At 35.6% G+C, this 23,715-nt stretch overlaps 1 protein-coding gene across 6 annotated transcripts in view; it reads right to left on the bottom strand.

Annotated features, from left to right (window-relative positions):
* The window catches only part of BRDT (bromodomain testis associated), an 81,334-nt gene that overhangs the window by 20,112 nt on the left and 37,507 nt on the right, over nucleotides 1–23,715 (bottom strand). For all 6 annotated transcript variants that reach the window (XM_045478268.1, XM_045478264.1, XM_045478269.1 and 3 more), the window contains 6 exons: nucleotides 23,361–23,650; nucleotides 23,161–23,274; nucleotides 22,917–23,084; nucleotides 15,189–15,247; nucleotides 12,655–12,826; nucleotides 5,288–5,388 (listed from right to left, as the gene is read on the bottom strand). In XM_045478268.1, the coding sequence (XP_045334224.1) occupies nucleotides 5,288–5,388; nucleotides 12,655–12,826; nucleotides 15,189–15,247; nucleotides 22,917–23,084; nucleotides 23,161–23,274; nucleotides 23,361–23,650 (904 nt within the window). The remainder of the gene's footprint in view (nucleotides 1–5,287; nucleotides 5,389–12,654; nucleotides 12,827–15,188; nucleotides 15,248–22,916; nucleotides 23,085–23,160; nucleotides 23,275–23,360; nucleotides 23,651–23,715) is intronic.

The raw sequence follows: 23,715 nt of genomic DNA, 5'->3' as shown, positions 1-23,715 counted from the left end.
AAATCCAGGAAGCACAGAGAACTCTCATTAGATTCAACAAAAACTGACCATCAACAAGGCATATCATAGTCAAATTCACAAAATACTCAGGAAAGGAGAGAATCATGAAAGCAGCAAGGGAAAAACAGTCCTTAACCAAAAGGGAAGACAGATAAGGTTTGCAGCAGACCTATCCACAGAAACTTGGCAGGCCAGAAAGGAGTGGCAGGATATATTCGATGTGCTGAATTGGAGAAATATGCAGCCAAGAATTCTTTATCCAGCAAGGATGTCAATCAAAATAGGAAAGATAAAAACGTTTCCCAGACAAACAACAAGTAAAGGAGTTCATGACCACTAAACTGGCCCTGCAAGAAATTTTAAAGGGTACTCTCTGAGGGGAGAAAAGATGAAACAGAACAAAAATGACCAAAAGCAGCAAAGACTATAAAGGATCAGAGAATACCACCAGAAATCCAACTCTACAGGCAACATACTGGCAATAAATTCATATCTTTCAATACTCACTTTAAATGTCAATGGACTAAATGTTCCAATCAAAACACAAAGGGTAACAGAATGGTTAAGAAAACAAGACCCATCTATATGCTGTTTACAAGAGACCCATTTTAGACCTAAAGACACCTTCAGATTGGGGCGCCTGGGTGGCGCAGTCGGTTAAGCGTCCGACTTCAGCCAGGTCACGATCTCGCGGTCCGTGAGTTCGAGCCCCGCGTCAGGCTCTGGGCTGATGGCTCAGAGCCTGGAGCCTGTTTCCAATTCTGTGTTTCCCTCTCTCTCTGCCCCTCCCCCGTTCATGCTCTGTCTCTCTCTGTCCCGAAAATAAATAAACGTTGAAAAAAAAAAAAAAAAAAAAAAGACACCTTCAGATTGAAAGGGGATGGAGAACCATCTATCATGCTAATGGTCACCGGAGTACCCATACTTATATCAGACAAACTAGACTTTAAATAAAATAAAGACTGTAACAAGAGATGAAGAAGGGCATTATATCATAATTAAGGGGTCTATCCACCAAGAAGACCTAACAATTATAAACATCTATGCTCCAAATGTGAAAGCACCCCAATATATATATCAATTAATCACAAACATAAAGAAACTCATTTACAATAATACCATAATAGTAGGGGACTTCAACACCCCATTTACAGCAATGGACAGATCATCTACACAGAAAATCAACAAGGAAACAATGTCTTGAATGACACACTGGGCCAGATGGACTTAACAGATATATTCAGAACATTTCATCCTAATGCAGTGGAATATTCATTCCTCTGCAGTGCACATGGAATGTTATCCAGAATAGATAATACTAGCACACAAATCAGCCCTCAACAAATACAAAAATATCAAGATCATACCGTGCATATTTTCAGATCACAACGCTATGAAACTCAAAATCAACCACAAGAAAAAATTTGCAAAGACCACTAATACTTGGAGATGAAAGAAGATCCTACTAAATAATGAATGGAATGAAAAGTACATGGAAGCCAATGAAAATGATAACACCACAGTCCAAAAGCTCTGGGACACAGCAAAGGTGGTCATAAGAGGGAAGTATATAACAATCCAGGCCTTCCTAAAGAAGGAAGAAAGACCTCAGAGACACAACCTAACCTTACACCTTAAAGAGCTGGAAAAAGAACAGCAAATAAAACCCCAAACCAGCAGAAGACAGGAAATAATAAATATTAGAGCAGAAATCAATGGTATTGAAACCAAAAAATCAGTGGAACAGATCAATGAAACCAGGAGCTGTTTCTTTGAAAGAATTAACAGAATTGATAAACCCCTAGACAGTTTGATCAAAAAGAAAAAGGACCCAAATAAATAAAATCAAGAATGAAAGAAGAGAAATCACAACCAACACTGCAGAAATACAAATAATAAGAGAATCATGATCAAGTATATGCCAATAAATTGGGCAATCTGGAAGAAATGGACAAACTCCTAGAAACATATAAACTACCAAAACTGAAACAGGAAGAAATAGAAAATTTGAACAGACCCATAACCAGTAAGGAAATCAAATTAGTAATCAAAAATCTCCCAAAAAACAAGAGTCCAGGGCCAGACGGCTTTCCAGGGGAATTCTACCAAACATTTAAAGAAGAGTTAACACCTGTTCTTTTGAAGCTGTTCCAAAAAATAGAAATGGAGGGAAAACTTCAAAACTCATTCTATAAAGCCAGCATCACCCTGATTCCAAAACCAGACAAATACCCCACTATAAAGGAGAACTACAGACCAATTTCCCTGATGAATATGGATGCAAACATCCTCAACAAGATACTAGCCAACGAGATCCAACAATACATTAAAAGAATTATTCACCATGACCAAGTGGGATTTATACCTGGGATGCAGGGCTGGTTCAATATCTGCAAAACAATCAATGTGATACATCATATCAATAAAGGAAAGGACAAGAACCACATTGATCCTCAATAGATGCAGAGAAAGCATTTGGCAAAATACAGCATCCTATCTTGATAAAAACCCTCAAGAAAGTAGGGATAGAAGGATCATACCTCGAGATCATAAAAGCCATATATGAAAGACCCACTGCTAATATCCTCAATGGGGAAAAACTGAGAGCTTTCCCCCAGGTCAGGAACAAGACAGGCATGTCTACTCTCACCACTGTTATTCAACACAGTATTGGAAGTCCTAGCCTCAGCAATAAAAGTCATCCAAATAGCAAAGAGGAATAAAGCAATAAAGGAATAAAAGGCATCCAAATCAGCAAGGAGGAAGTCAAACTTTACTCTTTGCAGACGACTTGATACTCTATATGGAAAACCCAAATGATTCCACCAAAAAAACTGCTAGAAATGATCCATGAATTCAGGAAAGTTGCAGGATATAAAATCAATGCACAGAAATCAATTGCATTTCCATACAGCAATAATGAAGCAACAAAAAGAGAAGTCAAGGAATCTATCTCATTCACAACTGCACCAAAAACCATAAAATATCTAGGAATAAACCTAACCAAAGAGGTGAGAAGTCTATACACTGAAAACTATAGAAAGCTTATGAAAGAAATTAAGACACACAAAAAAGGAAAAATATTCCATGCTCATGGATTGGAAGGACAAATATTGTTAAAATGATGCTACTACCCAAAGCAATCTATACATTCAATGCAGCCCCTATCAAAATAACACCAGCATTGTTTACAGAGCTGGAACAAACAATCCTAAAATTTGTATGGAACCAGAAAAGGCCCCGAATAGCCAAAGCAATCCTGAAAAAGAAAGCCAAAGCTGGAGGCATCACAATCCTGGACTTCAAGATGTATTGCAAAGCTGTAATCATCAAGACAATATGGTACTGGCACAAATAAGAAAAAAAATAATAGAGATTACAGAGATGGTAGGACACCTCCACTATAATAAATCTGCTGAATGCAAGAGAATTAAGAACAGAGATGAGTTAGTCTTGGTAACGAAACATCTTTTCCTGAGGCAGAAGAGAAAAATGGCAAAGCTAGGGCTTCCAAGTAAAAAGACAAGAGTCTGAGCGTTTGTTGAAATTTTTTTGGTCTTAGTCCCAGCTCTTATTTGGGCAGGATGCTTGAACCATCTGGGTTGCAGTTTATTAACATAGACTAATTCTCAAAGAGCTCTTCTACCACCAAAATTCCATAGCCTCTCTTTTCAATAGGAGGTAATACTACTGACAGTGAGGGAGCAATGGTAGGAAATGTCAAGAATGGAAAGTGTGTCGTGAGAGAACAATCCCCAGAATCCCATTCTTCCTTTAGCTTTCATGTCAACATTTTAGTTCCTGCTACATGCTAGACATTGGAAATAATCAGAGTGGTCTTATGTCACTTTCACCTATGGCACAAACTTCAACTGTATGACATATACTAGATGTTTTGCTGCTTATTTTTGCCCTTTTGGAAATTTTCTTATTGTTTTTAAACTTTATTTTGGCTCAATCAAAATCATAAACAGGGTTGTTAAATTAGAAACATAAAGATTACAGTAAACCAAACATTTAAGAAATTTTGGAGCACTGGGGCACCTGGGTGGCTCAATCAGTTAAATGTCTGCCTTTGGCTTAGGTTATGATCTCATGGTTTGTGGGTTTGGGCCCTACATCGGGCTCAGCGCACTCTCAGCACAGAGCCTGCTTCAGATCCTCTGCGTCCCTTTCTCTGCCCCTCTCCTGCTCTCGCTCTCGAAAATAAAATTTTTAAAGTAAATAAATTCTGCAGCACTATTCTTTCCATCGTAAAGAGGATAGGTGACACTTCTGTTATTAAAACAAAAACCAGGGGGCACCTGGGTGGCTCAGTTCGTTAAGCGTCTGACTTTCGCTCAGGTCATGATCTCATGGCTCATGAGTTCAAGTCCCACATCAGGCTCTGCACTGATAGCTCAGAGCATGGAGCCTGCTTTGGATTCTGTGTCTCCCTCTCTGCCCTTCCCCTGCTTACTCTCTCTCAAAAATAAATAAACGTTAAAAAAATTGAAAAATTAAATAAAACAAAAACCAGTAAAATAAAAAAATTAATGTTGGATTATCAGAAAAGACACTTTTTTTAAATGGTTCTTATCAATAACAAGACACCCAAATTAAACATAATCTTTGATGATAGTAATTATTAGCACATTATCAAAGAGAATTAAAGATACTAAGAAAACACAAGGACCAAATCAGTGTGCTCCTTATGGTAAAATCATATTCCTAAGTGTGCTGAAACATAGGAATAATAAGACTTGTCCTCTGAAGTATTTGCAAGGAAAAATAAAGGAAAGAAAGGGAGTGAGGGAGGAGGGAGGGAAAGAAGGAAAAGACAAGGTACATAAACACCTCCTTTACAGTAAGTTTCTGAGAATGACTCAAATGCCTAGAATAGTAGCTGAGCTATTTAATGTATCCCAAACATCTATAATATTTGTTGAAAGGATGATCAATGTGTGGTTTGAGATTAAGTACACAAAAAGACTCCGTTAGGAAATCCCCCACCACAAATTCTAAAAGAAAGCTTTATGACATGCTTTAAAATCTGGATAGCTGGCAAATGCAGCATTATAAAACTTAAACACAAGCATGGGAACTGATGATAGAGGATGGGGGGCGGTGCTGCTCACAAGTAAATTTTTTTAATTTTATTAGATAGGTAAAAAAATTTTTTATTAAATAGGCTTAGAGATCCAAAAATCTCATTCAAGTTAAGGCTTAAAATACCTCTTGTGCCACTTCTATATTCAATTTTAAATCCCTTCAAATTTGTTAGGAAAAAAAGTAACATCACTCTTACCTTCTGCACAGGTACTGGACCTTCAGATTCTAACACCGTTGTGTCATTATCACCAGACTGATGCATCATAGTTAGGCCATTCAAATGTTGTTCACAATCACCTAGATGCACACATTTTTAGAATAGTATAATCAAGATATTTCATTTTGTTTGTCCATAATTTGACTTCTTCTCCCCCCCAACCCAGGTCAGAAACTACAAAAACAAAAGGATTAATTTGTTTATGCTGTTTAACTTTGGAATATTCTTAGTTGAGGAATTGTTCTACTGAAAAATAAACATTTTTTTGCTTGGAACTTATGTCCTCTTGTTTTGTCTTCATAAAGGATAGCTGACACAGTGGCCACCCACCAAAATCTGTTTTTTCTGTCCCCATGGTATAGCAGTCCCCCAGTGTGCAGAATGACCTCTGCTCCAAAGATGGGTTTTCATTAGGCCAAACCAATCATGGTAATCCTACCCCAACACAAGTGAGTCATTTAGTAAAGAGCAGGCCTACACCAATGCAGGGATCCTAGGGAAAGATACTTCTTGGTGGTCAAATTGAAAACAAAGAAAACACAAAGAATGGAAGAACTAAGACACTAAATACCTAGACTAGCTAGTGAGAAGATAACATGTACGAAATGCAAGAGGTTGGCTTGACTCTCAGGTAAAAATAACAAACTATGCAATTGTATTAGCTGTTAAACTTTCATACAAATGTTTCACTTATCACCAGTAAAGATAACCACAGAAAAATACCTTAAGTTTTGGTCAAACCATGCCTAGACTGACCTACCTTTGGACCAGTGGTTGTATATAACTAACAAAATTACTTACATCATTCATGTCATCTCGAACTGAGTTTTCTGGCATATGCAACCATGAATATCCTAATGCAGAAACTTAGTTGAGTCATTTCTCTTTCACTTCTCCCTAGTTCTTTACTACGGGCCCTAACAAGTAGCAAAAGGTCAGAAGAGACAAATGACAACTAAGTTACTATCTCTGTTAACTGATTCCAAGGTCACAAAATCCTGGCCACTTACATACTATAATGTAGGAACTTACATTTAACCTTCTACCATCCATCAATCCCTTGACTGATTCTCTGGCCAAATCCTACTAGTTGAGGTTGAGGCTTGAAAAAGAGAGGAATGTTAAGAGATGGGAGTGATCATGGAAGGGTGAGAAAAAACTGTTAAACTAGAGGCATGAATGAAAGAACAAAGTTTAAACTTGTATGTCCCTACATGGCCTAACATACCTATGTTTTCTCAGTTCAACAAGGAAGGGAAAAACAGGGAGTATAGCTTTAAGTACATAACCACATCCCTTCTGTGCTTGAGGCCACATATTATTTAAGATGTAGAAAGAGTATGCATGTCAAGAGAATTAAATTCTAAATGACTCAGTTTGCTGAAATAGGTGGTGGTGGCAGTGCTGTTATTAAGAATGAAAGAGGAGCTGGGGCGCCTGGGTGGCGCAGTCGGTTAAGCGTCCGACTTCAGCCAGGTCACGATCTCGCGGTCCGTGAGTTCGAGCCCCGCGTCAGACTCTGGGCTGATGGCTCAGAGCCTGGAGCCTGTTTCCGATTCTGTGTCTCCCTCTCTCTCTGCCCCTCCCCCGTTCATGCTCTGTCTCTCTCTGTCCTAAAAATAAATAAACGTTGAAAAAAAAAATTAAAAAAAAAAAAAAAAAAAAGAATGAAAGAGGAGCTGGGAATGCAAGCTGGTGCAGCCACTCTGGAAAACATTATGGAGGTACCTCAAAAAACTAAAAATACAACTACCCTATGATCCAGCCATTGCACTACTAGGTATTTATCCAAGGGATACAGGTGTGCTCTTTCGAAGGGACACATGCACCCCCATGTTTACAGCAGCACTATCAACAATAGCCAAAGTATGAAAAGAGCCCAAATGTCCATTGATGGATGAATAGATAAAGAAAATGTGGTATATATATACAATGGAGTATTACTTGGCAATCAAAAAGAATGAAATCTTGCCATTTGCAGCTACGTGGATGGAGCTGGAGGGTATTATGCTAAGTGAAATTAGTCAGAGAAAGACAAACATCATATGACTTCACTCATATGAGGACCTTAAGAGACAAAACTGATGGACATAATGGAAGGGAAACAAAGATAATATAAAAACGGGGAGGGGGACAAAGCAAGAGACTCATAAATATGGAGAACAAACTGAGGGTTACTGGAGGGGTTGTGGGAGGGGGGATGGGCTAAATGGGTAAGGAGCACTAAGGAATCTACTCCTGAAATCATTGTTGCACTATATGCTAACTAACTTGGATGTAAATTAAAAAAAAAAAAAGAATGAAAAAGGAGCAGTGCTGCCACTGCCTGGTCACAGGCTCCATGCCTGCTTCACATAGACATGGCAAAATATCCAGCCCTACTGAGACTGAGCAGTGCATTGAGCTTCTGATTGCTGTTTCCCACAAGTATGCTGGAAAGGAGGCTAACAACTGCACCTCTCCAAGAAAGATTTCCCAGCCTTCATGAATACAGAAGTGGAAGCCTTCCTAAAGAACCGGAAGGACACTGGTGTCCTAGACTGTATGATGAAAAAACTAGACCTCAACTGTGATGGACAGCTAGATTTCCAAGAATTTCTGCATTTTTCTGGTGGAATGGCCATATCTTGCCATGACTACTTTATTAGGTCTACCCATTTCTAGAAGCAAATGTGAGGTGCTCTTGGGCCTGGCCTCCAGACCACACTCTCTCCTTCAAAAGAGACTCTCAATCATTATCCCCTCCTCACATCCTACATGTACCCTGAGCCCAGAGCATCCACTGCTCCATGTAGGCCAGCTCTATTGGTAGTTAATAAAGTAATAGTGTTTTTTATTTCTCATAATTTATTTTTATCTTTTTAAGTTTATTTATTTTTGAGGTGGGGGAGGGGTAGAGAGAGAGGGAGACAGAGAATCCCAAGCAGGCTCTGCACTATCAGCATGGAGCCTGATGTGGGGCTTGAACTCACGAACCAGGAGACCATGACCTGAACCGAAACCAAAAGTTGGACACTTAACCCACAGAGCCACCCAGGTGCACCATAGTGTTTTTTAAAGCAAAAAATTAAAAAATTAAAGAGGAAAGATTAAAATCGGGAAATTCAGTTTTGGCATGCTGTGCTTGACATACCTATGAGATGCTAAAGGAAAGATGGTCAGCAGAGGTGTATAAACATGCATGGGGCCTCGATGCTTGATTTGTAAAAATGAGACCAGAAGTAACAGACACCAAGATCACTTAGGCACAATGTATAGATCACTGCCTTTCAACCTTTTACATGTTATAATAAGTAGAAAATGATCAATGTATGGAAAATCTGGGTAAATGGGAAGGCTGCTCCAAGCCTATTGGTATGAAAGTGGAGAGGATCACTAGCTCAGTAAACCTAGGCTTTGGAACATGGCTGGAAAGCCCTGAAGTAAAAAGATATTAAGGCCTTAAGGCAGATACAGAGATATCTGTAAGGAATATTCTGAGAGATGGGACGATCAAGAAAATAGTATCACAGAAGCCTGGGAAGTATGTTAAGGTCCAACTTTCCGAAAAACATTTTTATGGGGATTACCTTCTGGTACCCAAAACACTACAGAACTCATCTTTCCTAAGACTTATGTTCTGCAACCCGGACCAGTATCTAGCCCATATTCTCTGAGTCACTGAAGCTTATATTCCTTTGTTCTTAAAACCTAGCATATATTCATCTTTTGCAGACCTGCTTGTTCGACCCCTATAATTTTTTAACCATTCCCTTTTCCTTCTTTCCATCACTTTGTTTTTTTTTTCTGCTACTGCAAAAACACAATTGCTATTTTCTTTCTGTTCTCTATGGCCCATTCCTCCAACTGGCCTACATAATATTGGCATATTAATTACTTTGAAGCACACCTTTGCTCCAAAAAAAAAAAACCCTTCACTGGCTCCCCACTGACTATACCATTACCATTAAGTCCAAAGTCTCTAGATATCAAGGTTCTTTATGATCTGAACTGGTCTACCTTCCCAAATTCATTTCCCCATATTCCTATTCATCCAACCAAAGGTTTAATCACATCCAATTATTGATTGCCTAAATACCTTCATTCATGTTGTTTTCTCCATCCAAAATGCCTTTCAGTCCTAGATATACATAGATAAGTCTTACTTCTTCCTCCAATATCCAGCTCAAATGATAACTTAATCTGTAAAATACACATCTGCCAAAGAGATCAGGTAATTTTGCCTTCCTCACCTCCTTAAATTTCATTTTGATTCTTTTAGGGAACATTATTTTTATTTCGCATACCCAATTGTTTATTTCTCCTACTTGATGGCTAACTCTTTGATTAACCTTTTCATTTGCCATGTTAATTCACAATGATATGACAGCGTGAGTATTTTTTTTAATTCTTAATACAACTGAGTGAAGATTTTTATAAGCTGGGAAATGGATAAGTAATAAGAATAAGACTAATAATCCTTTATAACTAAGAGCTTCAACTTATTTTAAGGGGGAAAAAAAGAGGCTTCTTCTAGTTCATATGGAGATGATGGCAGTAATTTTGGGAAAAGCTGACAACACTTGATTCAATTTCTTAAAGCTTTTCTGTACTAACATTTTTCAAGCTTTTTTTTTATTAAGAAAACTTAAGTGAAAAAAATCTTTATTGTTTAAAAGACTTAACCAAAAATTTATTTCCATCGAGATTAAACTCCAGAAAAGTAAACTTCTATATATATTTTAGCTTATATACATTTGTAGTTTCCCTTGGGCATAGTGCCACCTACAGTTAGCGAATGCAAACCACTGGGTTCTGAAAAACCTGGATGCAACAGAATAGCATCTGTGGCATCATACAAAATTCCTTTTACACACTATGTTACTCACAATCACATATAAGCCCAAACTGAAGTAAAATACAATAAACTTACCCCAACTGAAGACTTAGATATTGAAGCCTGACTTTTCACAGATAGGGTGTTTTCTCAAAATAGGAACAAAAGACCATCATGAATGCATTCTTTTGGTTTTCCATTGTCTATTTCTTCTTCAGGGCTATCCCTATCAACTGTTCTACAAAAGTGCTATAATGAAAACAGCAACCTTTCCCTACTGTGGCTCTTTCTGATCAACCTTCAATCATGCTCAAATCTGATTCAAAAACTCAAACATAACAAAACAACTTCTCCCAGTCTTAGAAAACAAACAAAAAACAAAACACCAAAACCCCAAAAAACAAAACAAACAAAAACCCCACCTATCTTCCTGTTAAAGTTACAGCTATCCTCTCCAACAAACTTCTTGAAAGACTGGCTACATTCAGATTACTTCTCAATTTACAAAAATCTGGCTTCTACCTCAATCACAATGGCCACTAAAAAACCTTTTGCGAAAGTAAAAAATCTCAACTGCCAACTTTAAGCCTCACTCCTCATCTTACTTTAATGCACTGTAGTATACTCTTGTGGCGCTTTTGTACTCTGGTGATTTGATAACATCATCTTTTAACTAATTTTTTAAAATTTTTACTGAGGAAGTTTTGTTTCCTAGAATTTCGTCCTTAACCTTCCTCTTCTTGCTTTGTACATTTTCCTGGATGTTTTCATCCATTCTCACAGCTTCAAGTAGCTTCTATATGCTGGTGATTCATAAATTATGAATCTTGCTATACCCTATTAGTTCTAGTCGTACATTAGTCGTGTATTTCTAATCAGATACTCTAGTACCTCAAATATGCCCAAAGTGAGCACTGCCTCTTATTTTCAATCTAACTATTGGATGATACCTTGGTGAGACATTCATTCTAACAAAGCCTATGCGCTGTGCCACAAAAATATTCTTCTAATTTATCCACATCTTTTCATGCTTACTGCCTCAGTTATGGTCCTCGTATAATTTCTCTCCTAGACTATATAGCACTCAGCTTCCTTACTTGGTTCCACCTACATCAGAGCATCTTCATCTTAAATCTGTCTGTCCCCTAAACAGTTAAGCAGCAATCAGTTCCGATTATAAAATCTGATTTTGTTAGGCTATTTAAAGCTACTTGTTGTTGAGGGGCGCCTGGGTGGCTCAGTCGATTAGGTGACTGACTTTAGCTCAGGTCATGATCTCGCGGTTCGTGGGTTTGAGCCCTGTGTCAGGCTCTGTGCTGACAGCTAGAGCCTGAAGCCTGCTTAAGTTTCTGTGTCTCCCTCTCTCTGCCCCTCCCCTGCTTGCGCTTTGTCTCTCAAAAATGAATAAACGTTAAAAAAAAACAAAGCCACTTGTTGTGTGCAAAATAAAAGACCCAAATGGAACACTTGCATTCAAGATAATTCATGACCTAGAATTAACACATCTTCAGTTATGCTCCTGCATACTTTGAAAACCTTTTTCCACAAAAGGATGGATATAAATATTTTATACTTTGGATCTTTTTTTTTTTTTTTTTTTTAATTCCTGGGATGCCTTCCAGTGTTGCTTTAGGTATTTTCTCTTTTGATCTCCATTCCCTTCTCCACACTGAAGAGCTATAACTTGAGTTACATACAAAATGAAATACTGAAACACAAAACAGAGAGCTTTCACTGGAAGCACTAAAGGAGGATCGAAACTTCTCTCTTCCTCCTAATCTGTACTGTAGTAAAACAATTTAGAAACTTCTTCTGCTTTGGAGAAACGCCTGCCCTTGGAAGGCCAAATAGAAACTGGTGGGCAGCCTCCTAGAGGGAAGGCGACATGGATGAGGAATATTCACAACTGATTCTAGACTAGACCTGAATACTATCTCAAGGTTCAGGTACTCCCTAGGCTGGGCTCATCAGTATTGGAGAATTATCGTTTGTGGCATACACGGCAGGAGAATCAGGACAAGACAGGCAATAACTCCACTTCTGACAAGACTAACAGACAAGATATTTGTAGTCAAATGAATGTAACAATATAAAAATTTAGCCAGGTTTGGAAGATGATTTTGGTAAATGGGAACCACCACTAGGCAATTATTTTTGTCCTAAGTTTCCTTAGATGTAAACTACTTCTCATGTATAAAATTTAATTTCTCTACCTATAAAACCTCTATCTTTTCCTTATTCCATCCTACCTTTCCAACTCAAATAGGAATCATGGAAATTAGAGCAACATTTCCCAAATCTGCTCAGAACTCAGTAGTATGGGCTCTGGCAGGGAAAGGTTTTAGTATTTGACCCACAAGCAAATGTATACAATCTATATGAAAATAAATTGCATGTGAACTGTACATATAATTTTCTTATTCAAATGTAATGAATACCTTTAAAAATAAAGCAGATAATTTCTAACAATGTGCTTCAGTGATTATTTGTAACCTGAAATTTACTAGTTATTAACTAGTTAATTTCTTACCTGAGGGAGGCAGAATTTGTAAAGATGAAATGTTTTTCACACTGTGTAAATGTTCTAATTCTTGATGATTAAATGCTAACTGATGGTGATCTGGTGGTGTTTCACATGAATATGAAATCTGACCAAAAAGGGTAGTTTTTGCAGAGGCTTGATCTTGTACAGAAGACTGTATCTGTTAAGACAAAGATAAAGACAACTGTCTTTCAGAGTTTTAACCACACAAGAAGTTTAACTAAAAAAGTAGAAACAGAGAGGAAAAGAATATAATTTAAAACTACCTTCAACTATGATATAATTATTTAAGTCATACAAACTTATAGGGTATAATTATCCCATTCTTACAGATGAGAAAAATAAGGTGTGGAAAGATTAAAAGACTTGGCCATCCTATAGTTTTAGGTAGAGTTAGTCAAAGCCTATAATCTTAGTTAATAATACATACAAACTTACATATGTTATTAAATAGTGCTGCTTATTTCCAAATGCTTTCCTGGGAGCTTTTATACCAAATCTAGAGACTAATCTGCTTTCTTTTACCCCCTTTACCTTACTGAATTATAGGCATAATGGGAAGGGTGGGTAAAAATCACATGATAGTTGACCTGTAAGACTATCAACAAAATTCTGATTTAGTAAGTAAAAACTGTATTGTATAGCTAACATTTATTTAATGCTTACAATGTGTGAGGCACCAGGCTAAACCCTTTATATGAAGCTCTTCAATTCAACCAATAATCTCATGAGTTCAATGTAACTATTATCCCTGTTTATAGTTTACAATAGGACTCAGATATAATAAAAGCAACTTTCCTAGAATCTCACAACTATTTAGTCACAAGCTAAGTTATAGTACCAAAGCCCAGGTGTCTTATCTACTAAGCTTTGAGTTGTAGATAGTACAGAGATCAGTAAGACAGTCTTTCTCCATCTAATAAAGGGATCAGAGTGAGTGAGTAAATAAGGCAAGTGTATGAATACCTATGCTAGCTTGAATAAAACTAATGCCATAGAAATGTTCCAACAATAATATAGACCCAAGCCGCAAAGTTAAAGTCAAATGCTGAGGTTTAAACCAACAAAAAATCACTTTCTGAAACACACAAATATATGCATTTACTCATATTTCTAAAAAAAATTCCCTCTTTTATTATCAATGGGCATTTTGTTCCTCAGTGAGTGACACTGAAAAAATTCTGGCCACAAACAGATCATTAAGAGAGCATTCTAGAGGTACCTGGGTGGCTCAGTCATGACCGACTGTCATGACCGAAGTCATGACCAACTTCGGCTCAGGTCATGATCTCAGTCTGTGAGTTCGAGCCCCACATCAGGCTCTGTGCTGACAGCTCAGAGCCTGGAGCCTGCTTCTGATTCTGTGTCTCCCTCTCTCTCTGCTGCCTCCTTTCCTCCCTCCCTCCCTCATAAACATTAAAATAAAAAGACAGCATTTTATATGCTATGTATTGAGGATGCTCTCAGAGTTCATTGATATAGTTTTGATTTCACTAAAATCTATGGCAACAGACAATCTGTACCTTTGAGAACTCATTCTTGTCTACCAAATTAATTACCATTTCATCTAGGTGTTCAAAGCCCTCTTTATTATGTCCCCCAAGCCAGATAATCCCTGACAAACACCCTCTGCTGCCATTTTTCCCTGAACACAACTTCTGTGCTTCTTTGCCTCTTTTCACACTACTACCTCTGTTTAGAAAAAGTAAGTCCCTTATCTGTGTCAATGTACTAACCATTTCTTTCCCTTCCCTGTAGTTTAAAAGCCATTTTAAGCATTTTCTCCTTCAGATAGTATATATATTCCTTCTACATTTTCTCAATTATGAAAATAGATGATCGCACTAATCATGCAACCTCTTAACAGGGTGATTATATATATATCTCTTCTCATAATAGAGAGCTCCCTCAACAGAGGTATTTATGTTGCACATCCCTAACCTAGTTAGATGATGTTAATTTATAATTTAATAAAGGTATATACCTGTAATTCTATATTCAGGAAGGTACAGAGGATTAAAACTTTAATGAGAATTACAACTTGAATTAGTAACAGATAAAATTACTTCTATCCTTTTCAAAGCATGTCAACTACTAATGATAGATGTGCTAAAATTAGTAGCTGGTAATTATAAGCTTTATCTTTAGAAACCCTACCTACCATTTTCCTACCCCCTTTAGAAATCCCACCTTACTGTGTGTACCCTACATCCTACTGTGTGCACATAGGGAAAGCAAGGCCTTTCTTCTGTATTTACTCTCAAGACTAACTCAAAACTTCTATCATTTGTTCTACTAATATGATTTATAGACAGTTATATCTTATTAGAAAAATATAGCCAAATACTTCCTGTATCCAATTTTAAGAAGAAATCTTTGAGTATTTAGTTGACAAACTGAAAATGTGACAGCTCTTCATTATAAACAAAATCAAAACAAATTTTAAAGAAGCTACTACTATACCAGTTGAGTTATAACATACATTTTAAAATTCTAAGGTAAAAAAGGAGGAATTAACTTACCTTTACTTGTTCTTTAGGAGAATCATTCTGTTTTGCTTCAGTAAATTTAGGAAACATTTCTGCAAATGTATATAAATAAATATTTCAATATTTGTTAGCTTAAAACCTTACTATTTAAATTATAAATTGTTTTCATATTAGAAATAAAATGGTCATCTCAAGAAAATGTCTTTAATACCAACCTCTTAAGTCAAGAAATTCTTATAGTTACCAGGTTTTTGCCCTTTGAATCAGTCAAAATTCTAAAGAGATACTTGCATTTTAAAGGGGATATTTTCTTTTCCACATAATTGAATAAATACCCACTCACAAATTTCAATTTGGATTATTTAGGCAAAAAAGAACAGCATAGTAAAGAGCTTGAATAAGCGACAGTTTAAACAGGAACAAGTTACAACACAGATAAGGTTTTAAACAAGTAGAATGAATTATAGCAAAATCATCTTTTACCAAGTAGCCATAAATACAGCCACAAGGAACTTAATTAAAATAATTAAGAACTTACTATAAAAGAAGGATATATCACTGATCTGAGAGGATACAGTCTGTTATGAAAAGTGAAGCTATTTGATTTCATGGTAAAGTCTGCTCTGCTTACTAAGCATTATGGGAAGATCCCAAACAATTATTTATTTACTCTCTAGCTATTTGGCAGCCTCAACTATGTTGTAACAAATGGTTTTTATAGTACCTTCTTTACCTTTAGAAATACCTTTACAGCAGACACTGGTGGTACAGTAGATATAAAAAGAGATCTCTGACATGCTACTCATAAGTTCCTTTCTTTATCTTACAAGATTTTCTGGTGCTGTCCTCCCCAATCATAAGCCTAGGCCAGTGCAATAAAGCACCAAACTGCCAGTTAATGCCTTGACCCATCTCTCCAGGTGGGCATTGATGAGCCACCTTAGCATTATTTGTTTCAGGCTCCAGGGCACCAAAGCTGGTTAATACCAAATCTTATTCAAACTTAAAACGTTCTAATTTTAATAATTACCTTCTGCTTCCTGAAATGCCATCAGTTTCCACTGGATGTGTTACTGTTCTTTCCTCTCCTAAAATGTTTGATGCTGGACATTGTTAAAATTGCTAAATGCCACTCAATGACGTGCTTTAGTTTAAAGAATTCAAGTTTTGAAATGACACGAACCATCTTAATGTCACTCCACTAAGTATTATTTAAGTGTTGGGGGCTAGGTGGAAGGGAAGGGAAGAATATAGACAGCAAAGATTGAGGGTATAGGTCCAGGTAGCTTTCACATTTAGGGGATAAATTATGGTTTCAGCTTTGAACAAAAAAAACAGACTTCATTAATATGATCATATAATATATGCACATCTACACAGCTATCTTAAATATTCAAATATGCACCTAAACTACATTATTCTACAATTTACATAAACTCTTAAGTATAATAAAATATGACATATATTAATGTTCTACTAAAAAATTCAAGGGCATTATCTTAGTTTTCTGATATAATAGCTCAGAATTTTAAAAATTCTCTGAATCTGAAGACACTAGGAAAAGGCATCAAAATTTTTTTAACTAGAATGGTAACTAGACTTACTGTAGTCATTATTTTGCAAAGTACACAAATGCCAAATCACTATGTTGTACACCTGAAACTAATATTGTATGTCAGTTATACTGCAATAAAAAAAGGTCAAAACCATCCAATACAGTATGTTTCATAAAAGTCTTAGACTATGGACAGAAGAATAATTAATGACAGCCTAAAACTCAGCATTTTGATTCTCATTCTACTTTTACATAGTTGACTTTCTAGAAACATAAAACATAAAACTGTTTATGAGTTCCTGGCCCTTGTAGTTAAAAGGCAAACATATACATTTTCACTATCAAGTTTAAGATCCCCTTTCAATTAGTGAAGAAACTCTTCAGGTCTTGCAAATCTTAATGAAACTGAGCACTATAGTGACAACATATATACTGTCAACTAATTTCTCCAGGGAACTGTGATAATATGCATACCCACCTTAAGAGAATCAAATTGGGTAATATATGTGAACTACTAAACAAATGCATATTATGCATGTTATGTAATATGTTCTATTTTCACATCTCCCCCAAAACCTCAACATAAAACTCTGATGGAAAAGTTTTTATTTTAGGGGCGCCTGGGTGGCTCGGTTGAGCATCTGACTTCAACTCAGGTCATAATCCGCAGTTCGTTGAGTTAGAGCCCCTATGTCTGGCTCTGTGCTGACAGCTTAGAGCCTGGAGCCTGCTGTGGATTCTGTGTGTGTCTCTCTCTCTGCCCCCCTCCCCTGCTCTCTCTCTGTCTCTCTCTCTCAAAAATAAACATTAAAAAAAAGTTTTCATTTTAAACTAAGGCAAAAAATTTTAATTATAGAATAAAAGAGAGCTGGAATTGAATATTTGATTAAAGAGTTGGTTTAATATCCATCACCTCTCAAAGCACTGAGATAAATGCTCCAGATATAGCAAATGTTATCAGGAAGACAGTATAGATTAAGAAAAGTTTAATAAGCTGAATATGAATATAATACCATAATGCAAAACCAGAACGTTATGCCATATATATCGGAAAAAAATTACTGAAGATTTTTGAATTAGAAAACTAAATCACACTTCTGTTACACAGAACAGGGTTTAAAAAGGTAGTTGGAATTCACTACCTGCTTCTGTTACCTTATTTTATAGGAAAAAAGCATGTCCAGAGATGTTAAATGATTTGCCCAAACTTATCACCTAAGACATGGCCTGTTGGTTAAAAAACCAAAACCAAACAAACAAACAAACAAAAAAACCAAATAAGCAATTTGTCTTTGAACTAAAAAAAATGTGCTCCCTTTACAGACTGCTTTGGCAATTTTCATTGAAGTATCTGGCACTTATTTTAATATATAAACACAACCCAAGTACAAAAAGTGGAAACTGGGGTGCCTGAGTGGCTCGATTGGTTTAGCATCAAACTTCAGCTCAGGTTTGTGGGTTCAAGTCCCTCATTGGGCTTTGGGCTGACAGCTCAGAGCCTGAGGCCTGCTTCAGATTCTGTGGTCCCCCTTTCCCCAGCACTCCCCCATTTGTGCTATCCCTCCCTCTCAAAAATAAACATTTATAACAAAAAAAAAATTTAAAAAGGTAGAAACAAAAAACCCCCTAGATCAATGGTTCTCAAACATAGCAGCGTATTAAAGTTACTTGGAATACTTAGATACCACATATATCTAGCCCCATTCTATATTTAATTCAGGTTTGGACACTAGTTTAAAAGTTTTGCAGGTGATTCTAACATACTGAGAAAATACTATTCTAGACAGCCTGCTTATTCAGGAAGACCCATTTTTGAACAGATAATTTTTAAATACACAAGACAAAATTTATCACTCTTTTTCAAAGGCTCAAGGCTCAAGTGTGGACCTCAATATATATAGGTTTTTAATCAAAGCTGGGTCTTTGAATTTATCTTTCTAGTGCTTTGAAAATACTTTAGTTGATGAGAAAGTCATCATAGTTTTAAAATTTTAAGTGATAAACTAATCATTTCTCTTAAATGCCAAAGAGTATTCCCTGTCATTGTGTACTTCCTACATGCACTAAACCATTCTCCGCCTAAAAAAGGTATAACAAAATCTGGACTTGAACCAAGTCCATTTTGTCCTTTTTCCCCTTGCATGAAAAAAAAAAAAATCATATCCTCATCACTTCTACAGAAAACCTAGGTTGTAAAACTAAAAAGAGAAATTGTTTTAGTCCTGTTTGTAAGTCACCCATAACTAAGGAAGTGTTTTTAAAAAAGAAACTGTTAAAGGGCTTCATAAATTTCCTCCTCTGAATATTACACTGAAGCCAATAAAAGCAAAAAGTCTAATGAATGAAGTGACAAATTTACTTTGTCTTAATCAGGTGAAGAATTGATGCCATAACCACTGAGTTTGAGTGTAACTATTAAACAACTGAAATTATAAACATTCCTGAAAAAAATTCCTTTTTTTGTTTTTAATGTTTATTTTATTTTTGAGAGAGAGAGAGAGAGATTCAGAGAGAGACAGAGCATAAACAGGGGAGGGGCAGAGAGAGAGACACAGAATCTAAAGCTGGCTCCAGGTTCTGAGCTGTCAGCACAGAGCTTGACACAGGGCTCGAACCCACAAACCCTGAAATCATGACCTGAGCCGAAGTCGGACGCTTAACCGACTGAGCCACTCAGCTGCCCCCCTGAAAAATAATTCTATTCCACACTAATCAAGTATCTGAGCTAACATTTAGACAGTTCCTTAAGTTATTTTCTTTAAGATTTCAATTAAAAGTACTACCACCAATGAGCTGATCCCATTTGATTCTCAGTAATATTATCTATGGAATTGAATCTATTAGTTATATTCCTCCCTATTATATCACTCAAGATAGCCAAAGCTGTTGAGAATTAGAAAACTATTAGTAGGAAAAAAAAAAAAAAAAGAAAAAAAAGAAGAAAACTCTCAATAGGTTTTGTGTACATACTAGCAAAGCCCAGCTAACATAGAATATAAGCATCTGGAATTCATTTTACTGTCAAATCTCATTTACATATTTGATCTGATATTTGATATTTTGAAGGTTATGAAAAATCATTTAGAAAAGGGTTACATTTTTACCAATGTTTAATAAATGTTCTTGACTAAGCTACACATGACAATTTGCATACACTGATGTCAGTCAAGAAAATAATTTAAATGATAAAACCAAAACACAACAAATCTGCAGTCAAGTACTGCTTTTACTCCAAAGATATCTCATTTATATTTTTCAAAGATTTGGGATTTCATTCCAATTCCACCTTAGAACTGATTCAATATCTTATTTGAAATTTTAATTAAAGAATTTTTAAATAAAACTTTCCTTGGAAATCACAGCTTGGCCATTTAATTAATCTTATTTAATAAAGCAGAATTGAGCCTGTATTTTTCAAAAGTGCATAAAATAAGGTTTGAAAATACATGAAATATAATCATTTAAATAATGTGGAATAAACAACTGTAACACAATTTACAACACTTCAATGTTTTTCACAGATGTTACCATTCAAACATTTCACACATCTAAACAGAATGCTACTGCAGTAAAGACAGAGCAGCTCATAATAAGGATAATTAAAGAACTATGAATCAACATTAAGGAACTAATAAAAGTTAATTTAGAGCTCCATCCTTGATAACCAAAATTACAAAAGATTATGATTTTGCTAAGGAAATTGCATATAGCCAAACTGCTATAAAATTCTAGAAGGCAGGTATTAAAAAGATTAAGAAAAATTGCTAAAGATCAATATCTTTCTATCAGAAAAGTTTCCTCTATTAAAGTTTTGAAATGAAAATATATTCATATCTCCTATCTTGAATAATCAAAAGCCTTATTAACCAGAGTTATGGCAATGAAAATATTCTAAGTTTAAGTTCTGAACAAACCACAATAAATTTAAAAGCTACAAAATCTTATATATTTTTTCAGTTAATTTGTACTTATGTAACAGATAAAGTTTTTGCTGACATTCCTAATTTTCACAAATTGTATTTTCTCAGTAAGTAGCTCCATTTCCCTCTACCCTGAGACCTGATTTGGGATTTGTTGTCTGCTCTTTGATAATGTCATATACATAATTAAGAATAGATGCTTTTTACTATTTTGCATTAAGTATTATTATTGCTATGATCTGACTTCATTATTTTTCATAATTTACAATCCTTTCATTTATAGTTTTTGTCAAGAAAGTAAAAAATGTTCTTAGCTTACACACCAGAAGTAAAAAGCCTTATAGTATTTTAATGGGTACAAGTGAAGTTAATATTTAAGACAAAGGTCCTATTGCTTCATTTACTAATTTATTTTGTTAAGCAAATAAAGCAAAAACAAAAAAACAGGAGAGAACTTAATGCTCATTTAAGGTAAGCACTGAGTTTGCAATTTATAACATGCATGTAAGTGTGTTTCCAAGTACACAGTTTGAATGTTTATAAAACAATAAAAATTTCAAAGAAATTCACAAACTCATACTATCGTGTAAGAAAAACTGACCTTAGTGTCACAAACCTATATACTCTCATAATGTAGGTTGAAACATAACAATGTGCTACTTTGATTTTAACAATGTTTTTAAAAACAGTACTTGTTATAGAAAGATAACATTAAACAAGGACATCAGTCATAAAATAAAAATTCAACACAAATGTGTTAAAAAAATTATAATTCTGAGGCCAAGTTATTCCACTGGAAATTTAGGAAACCATATATAAGAACCATTCTAAGAACACATAGTAGATGATAAACATCTTTCCTTCAAGCAGTGTGTTGGAAGAATCTATCAGAAACTGAAATTAAGGTATTTTATTGAAGCACTCTGTATATATCACTTTTCCACTAATGCTTAAGGCATTTATTGATCAGTTGATAACTCAATTGATAAACAGCTTTATCTTACAAACAGCTTGATAATTAGATAACTCAAACAGCTTTATCTTACAAATAAAAGACAAAGTGCTGTAACTTATTAGGCCACAAATGCTTTATTAGATGAAGTTACAAATGCTAATTATTACAATTTAAAATTATAAATGCAACTTTAATTTTTCCAGCATTGTTTTATGCTTTATTGTCAAATATAAGAAAATAATGTATAATTACAGCCCTAAATCAATTTAAAAATTTTCTAGTATGACAAATCCAACAAAAATGTTTACCACTATATACTTTAGAAATGTAAAAACAAAATGCAGCAATCAGCACCACATAAATGCAAACTGGTCTGAACAGAACCAAAAGTGAAACAAAAGGGACTGCAAGCCAGCAAGCCCTTACTACCACAGTGAAATAAGAGGGTGTTCTTACAAAAGGTAGGAATCCCTGATGTGACAATATTCTGTGTAGGATTTTTTTTTTTTAAAGAGAACTGAATCTCATGGCAAACAAGAAGCATCTCATTCAAAATAAAGCAAAATTTGGGATAGAAAAGTGCTCCATATTCTGAACATGCCTTCTGGTGGATAATGATGGAATACCACTTGGGCATCCTTGGGCAGTGATTACTTGTCAACTACATGACCATCAGTGAAACAGCACAAACAAAACATGAATGAGTTAAGCTTGATACAGTTGATGAAAATATACCCAAGGTAATATGGTACTTCAGCATAACTGGAAATCTCAATTTGAAGTACATTTTTCTATGAATGGAAGATAATATTCTACAATGAAGAAAACACAGAAGTGAATAAAATTCTCCTTCAAACATTTTCTGGGATGACTGGTTTAATTCAAAATGATGAAATCATTCAATATATTCAGTCAGAATATATTGTCACAACGGGACATAACTGCAACATTAGAGTAGTCTGATACATCATAGAGAGTAAATGTTCTCAAATAATCCTTTACTTTATAAAAAAATGAAGACTGGAATTTTATTATTTGTTATTTTCTCGCATTAAGATCTGATGTTATATATTAAGAAACTATCCCACCTTTAGTAAACTTATTTTCGATGTTACACACCTCTAAGTCACATATGTGTAATATGAAGTTTCATTTTACACAGCATCTTTTAAAGAAAATAGTAAGATTTTCAACATGCAATTCAATAATAAGTGTGGCATCCAAACCATAGGTTCTGGGTAAGTGACAGACGTTTCTTAAAAATCGAAGTCTCAATAGTACAAGGAAAAAATTTCCGCACAAACACAAGTACACTTAAGGGGACAGCTAACCTGATTCAGAATCACTGCTGTCTGAGGAGCCTGAATCACTGCTACTGCTTTCAGTCTCCGAGGAGCTGCTGCTGCTGCTGCTGCTGCTGCTGCTGCTGCTGCTGCTGCTACTGCTTTCGCTTAATCGGGAACCACTTCCAACAGCCTTGGATGACTGCGTCTTCTCAGCTACAAAATAGGGAAGTACATTACGAGGCTACCAGAATTACATAATCAAAGGAACATTTAAAGGACTGCCACCTACATTTTGGTTGACGTTTTCTAGAGTTTAACTGATTATTGACCTCTAGTAACCGCTTTTCCAACTCCTGTTTTTTCTGTGAATGAAATTCTTCTCTGGACTTCAATATCTTCTTACCTATGGGATTTAAGAGGAAAAAAGAGTATTACCAAAAACAAAAACAAATACCAGACTGACTTCTACTGCTACACAGAAATACATACCATGAGGCTTTAGTGGTCTTTTTCTTAGACATGCAGCAACATACTTTTCTAGTTCTCGCAGTGTTGATGCTTTTAGTGTTTCAAAGTCTATCTCTATCTCATCAGGGTTGGAATTTCTCAGTGAAGGCTCTCTTGATTGTATTATATGAACGACCCGCCCAAGTTTATCTCCAGGGAGTTTGTTTATATCCAAACTTAACTGCCTTTTCTCATCATAGTTCATAGGTTTAGCATTAGCATCATCTTCAGGTTTCAGAGCCAACACCTGCTGTTTCCTCTTCTTTGGCTGACTAAACAAAAATTAAATTTAATCAAAATTATTTGAGATAATATTATGATTTGAATAAGGCATTTA

The sequence above is a fragment of the Leopardus geoffroyi genome, chromosome C1 (genome assembly GCF_018350155.1).
Source record: "Leopardus geoffroyi isolate Oge1 chromosome C1, O.geoffroyi_Oge1_pat1.0, whole genome shotgun sequence".
NCBI lineage: Eukaryota > Metazoa > Chordata > Mammalia > Carnivora > Felidae > Leopardus > Leopardus geoffroyi.
This window is presented reverse-complemented; position numbering and strand designations above follow the sequence as displayed.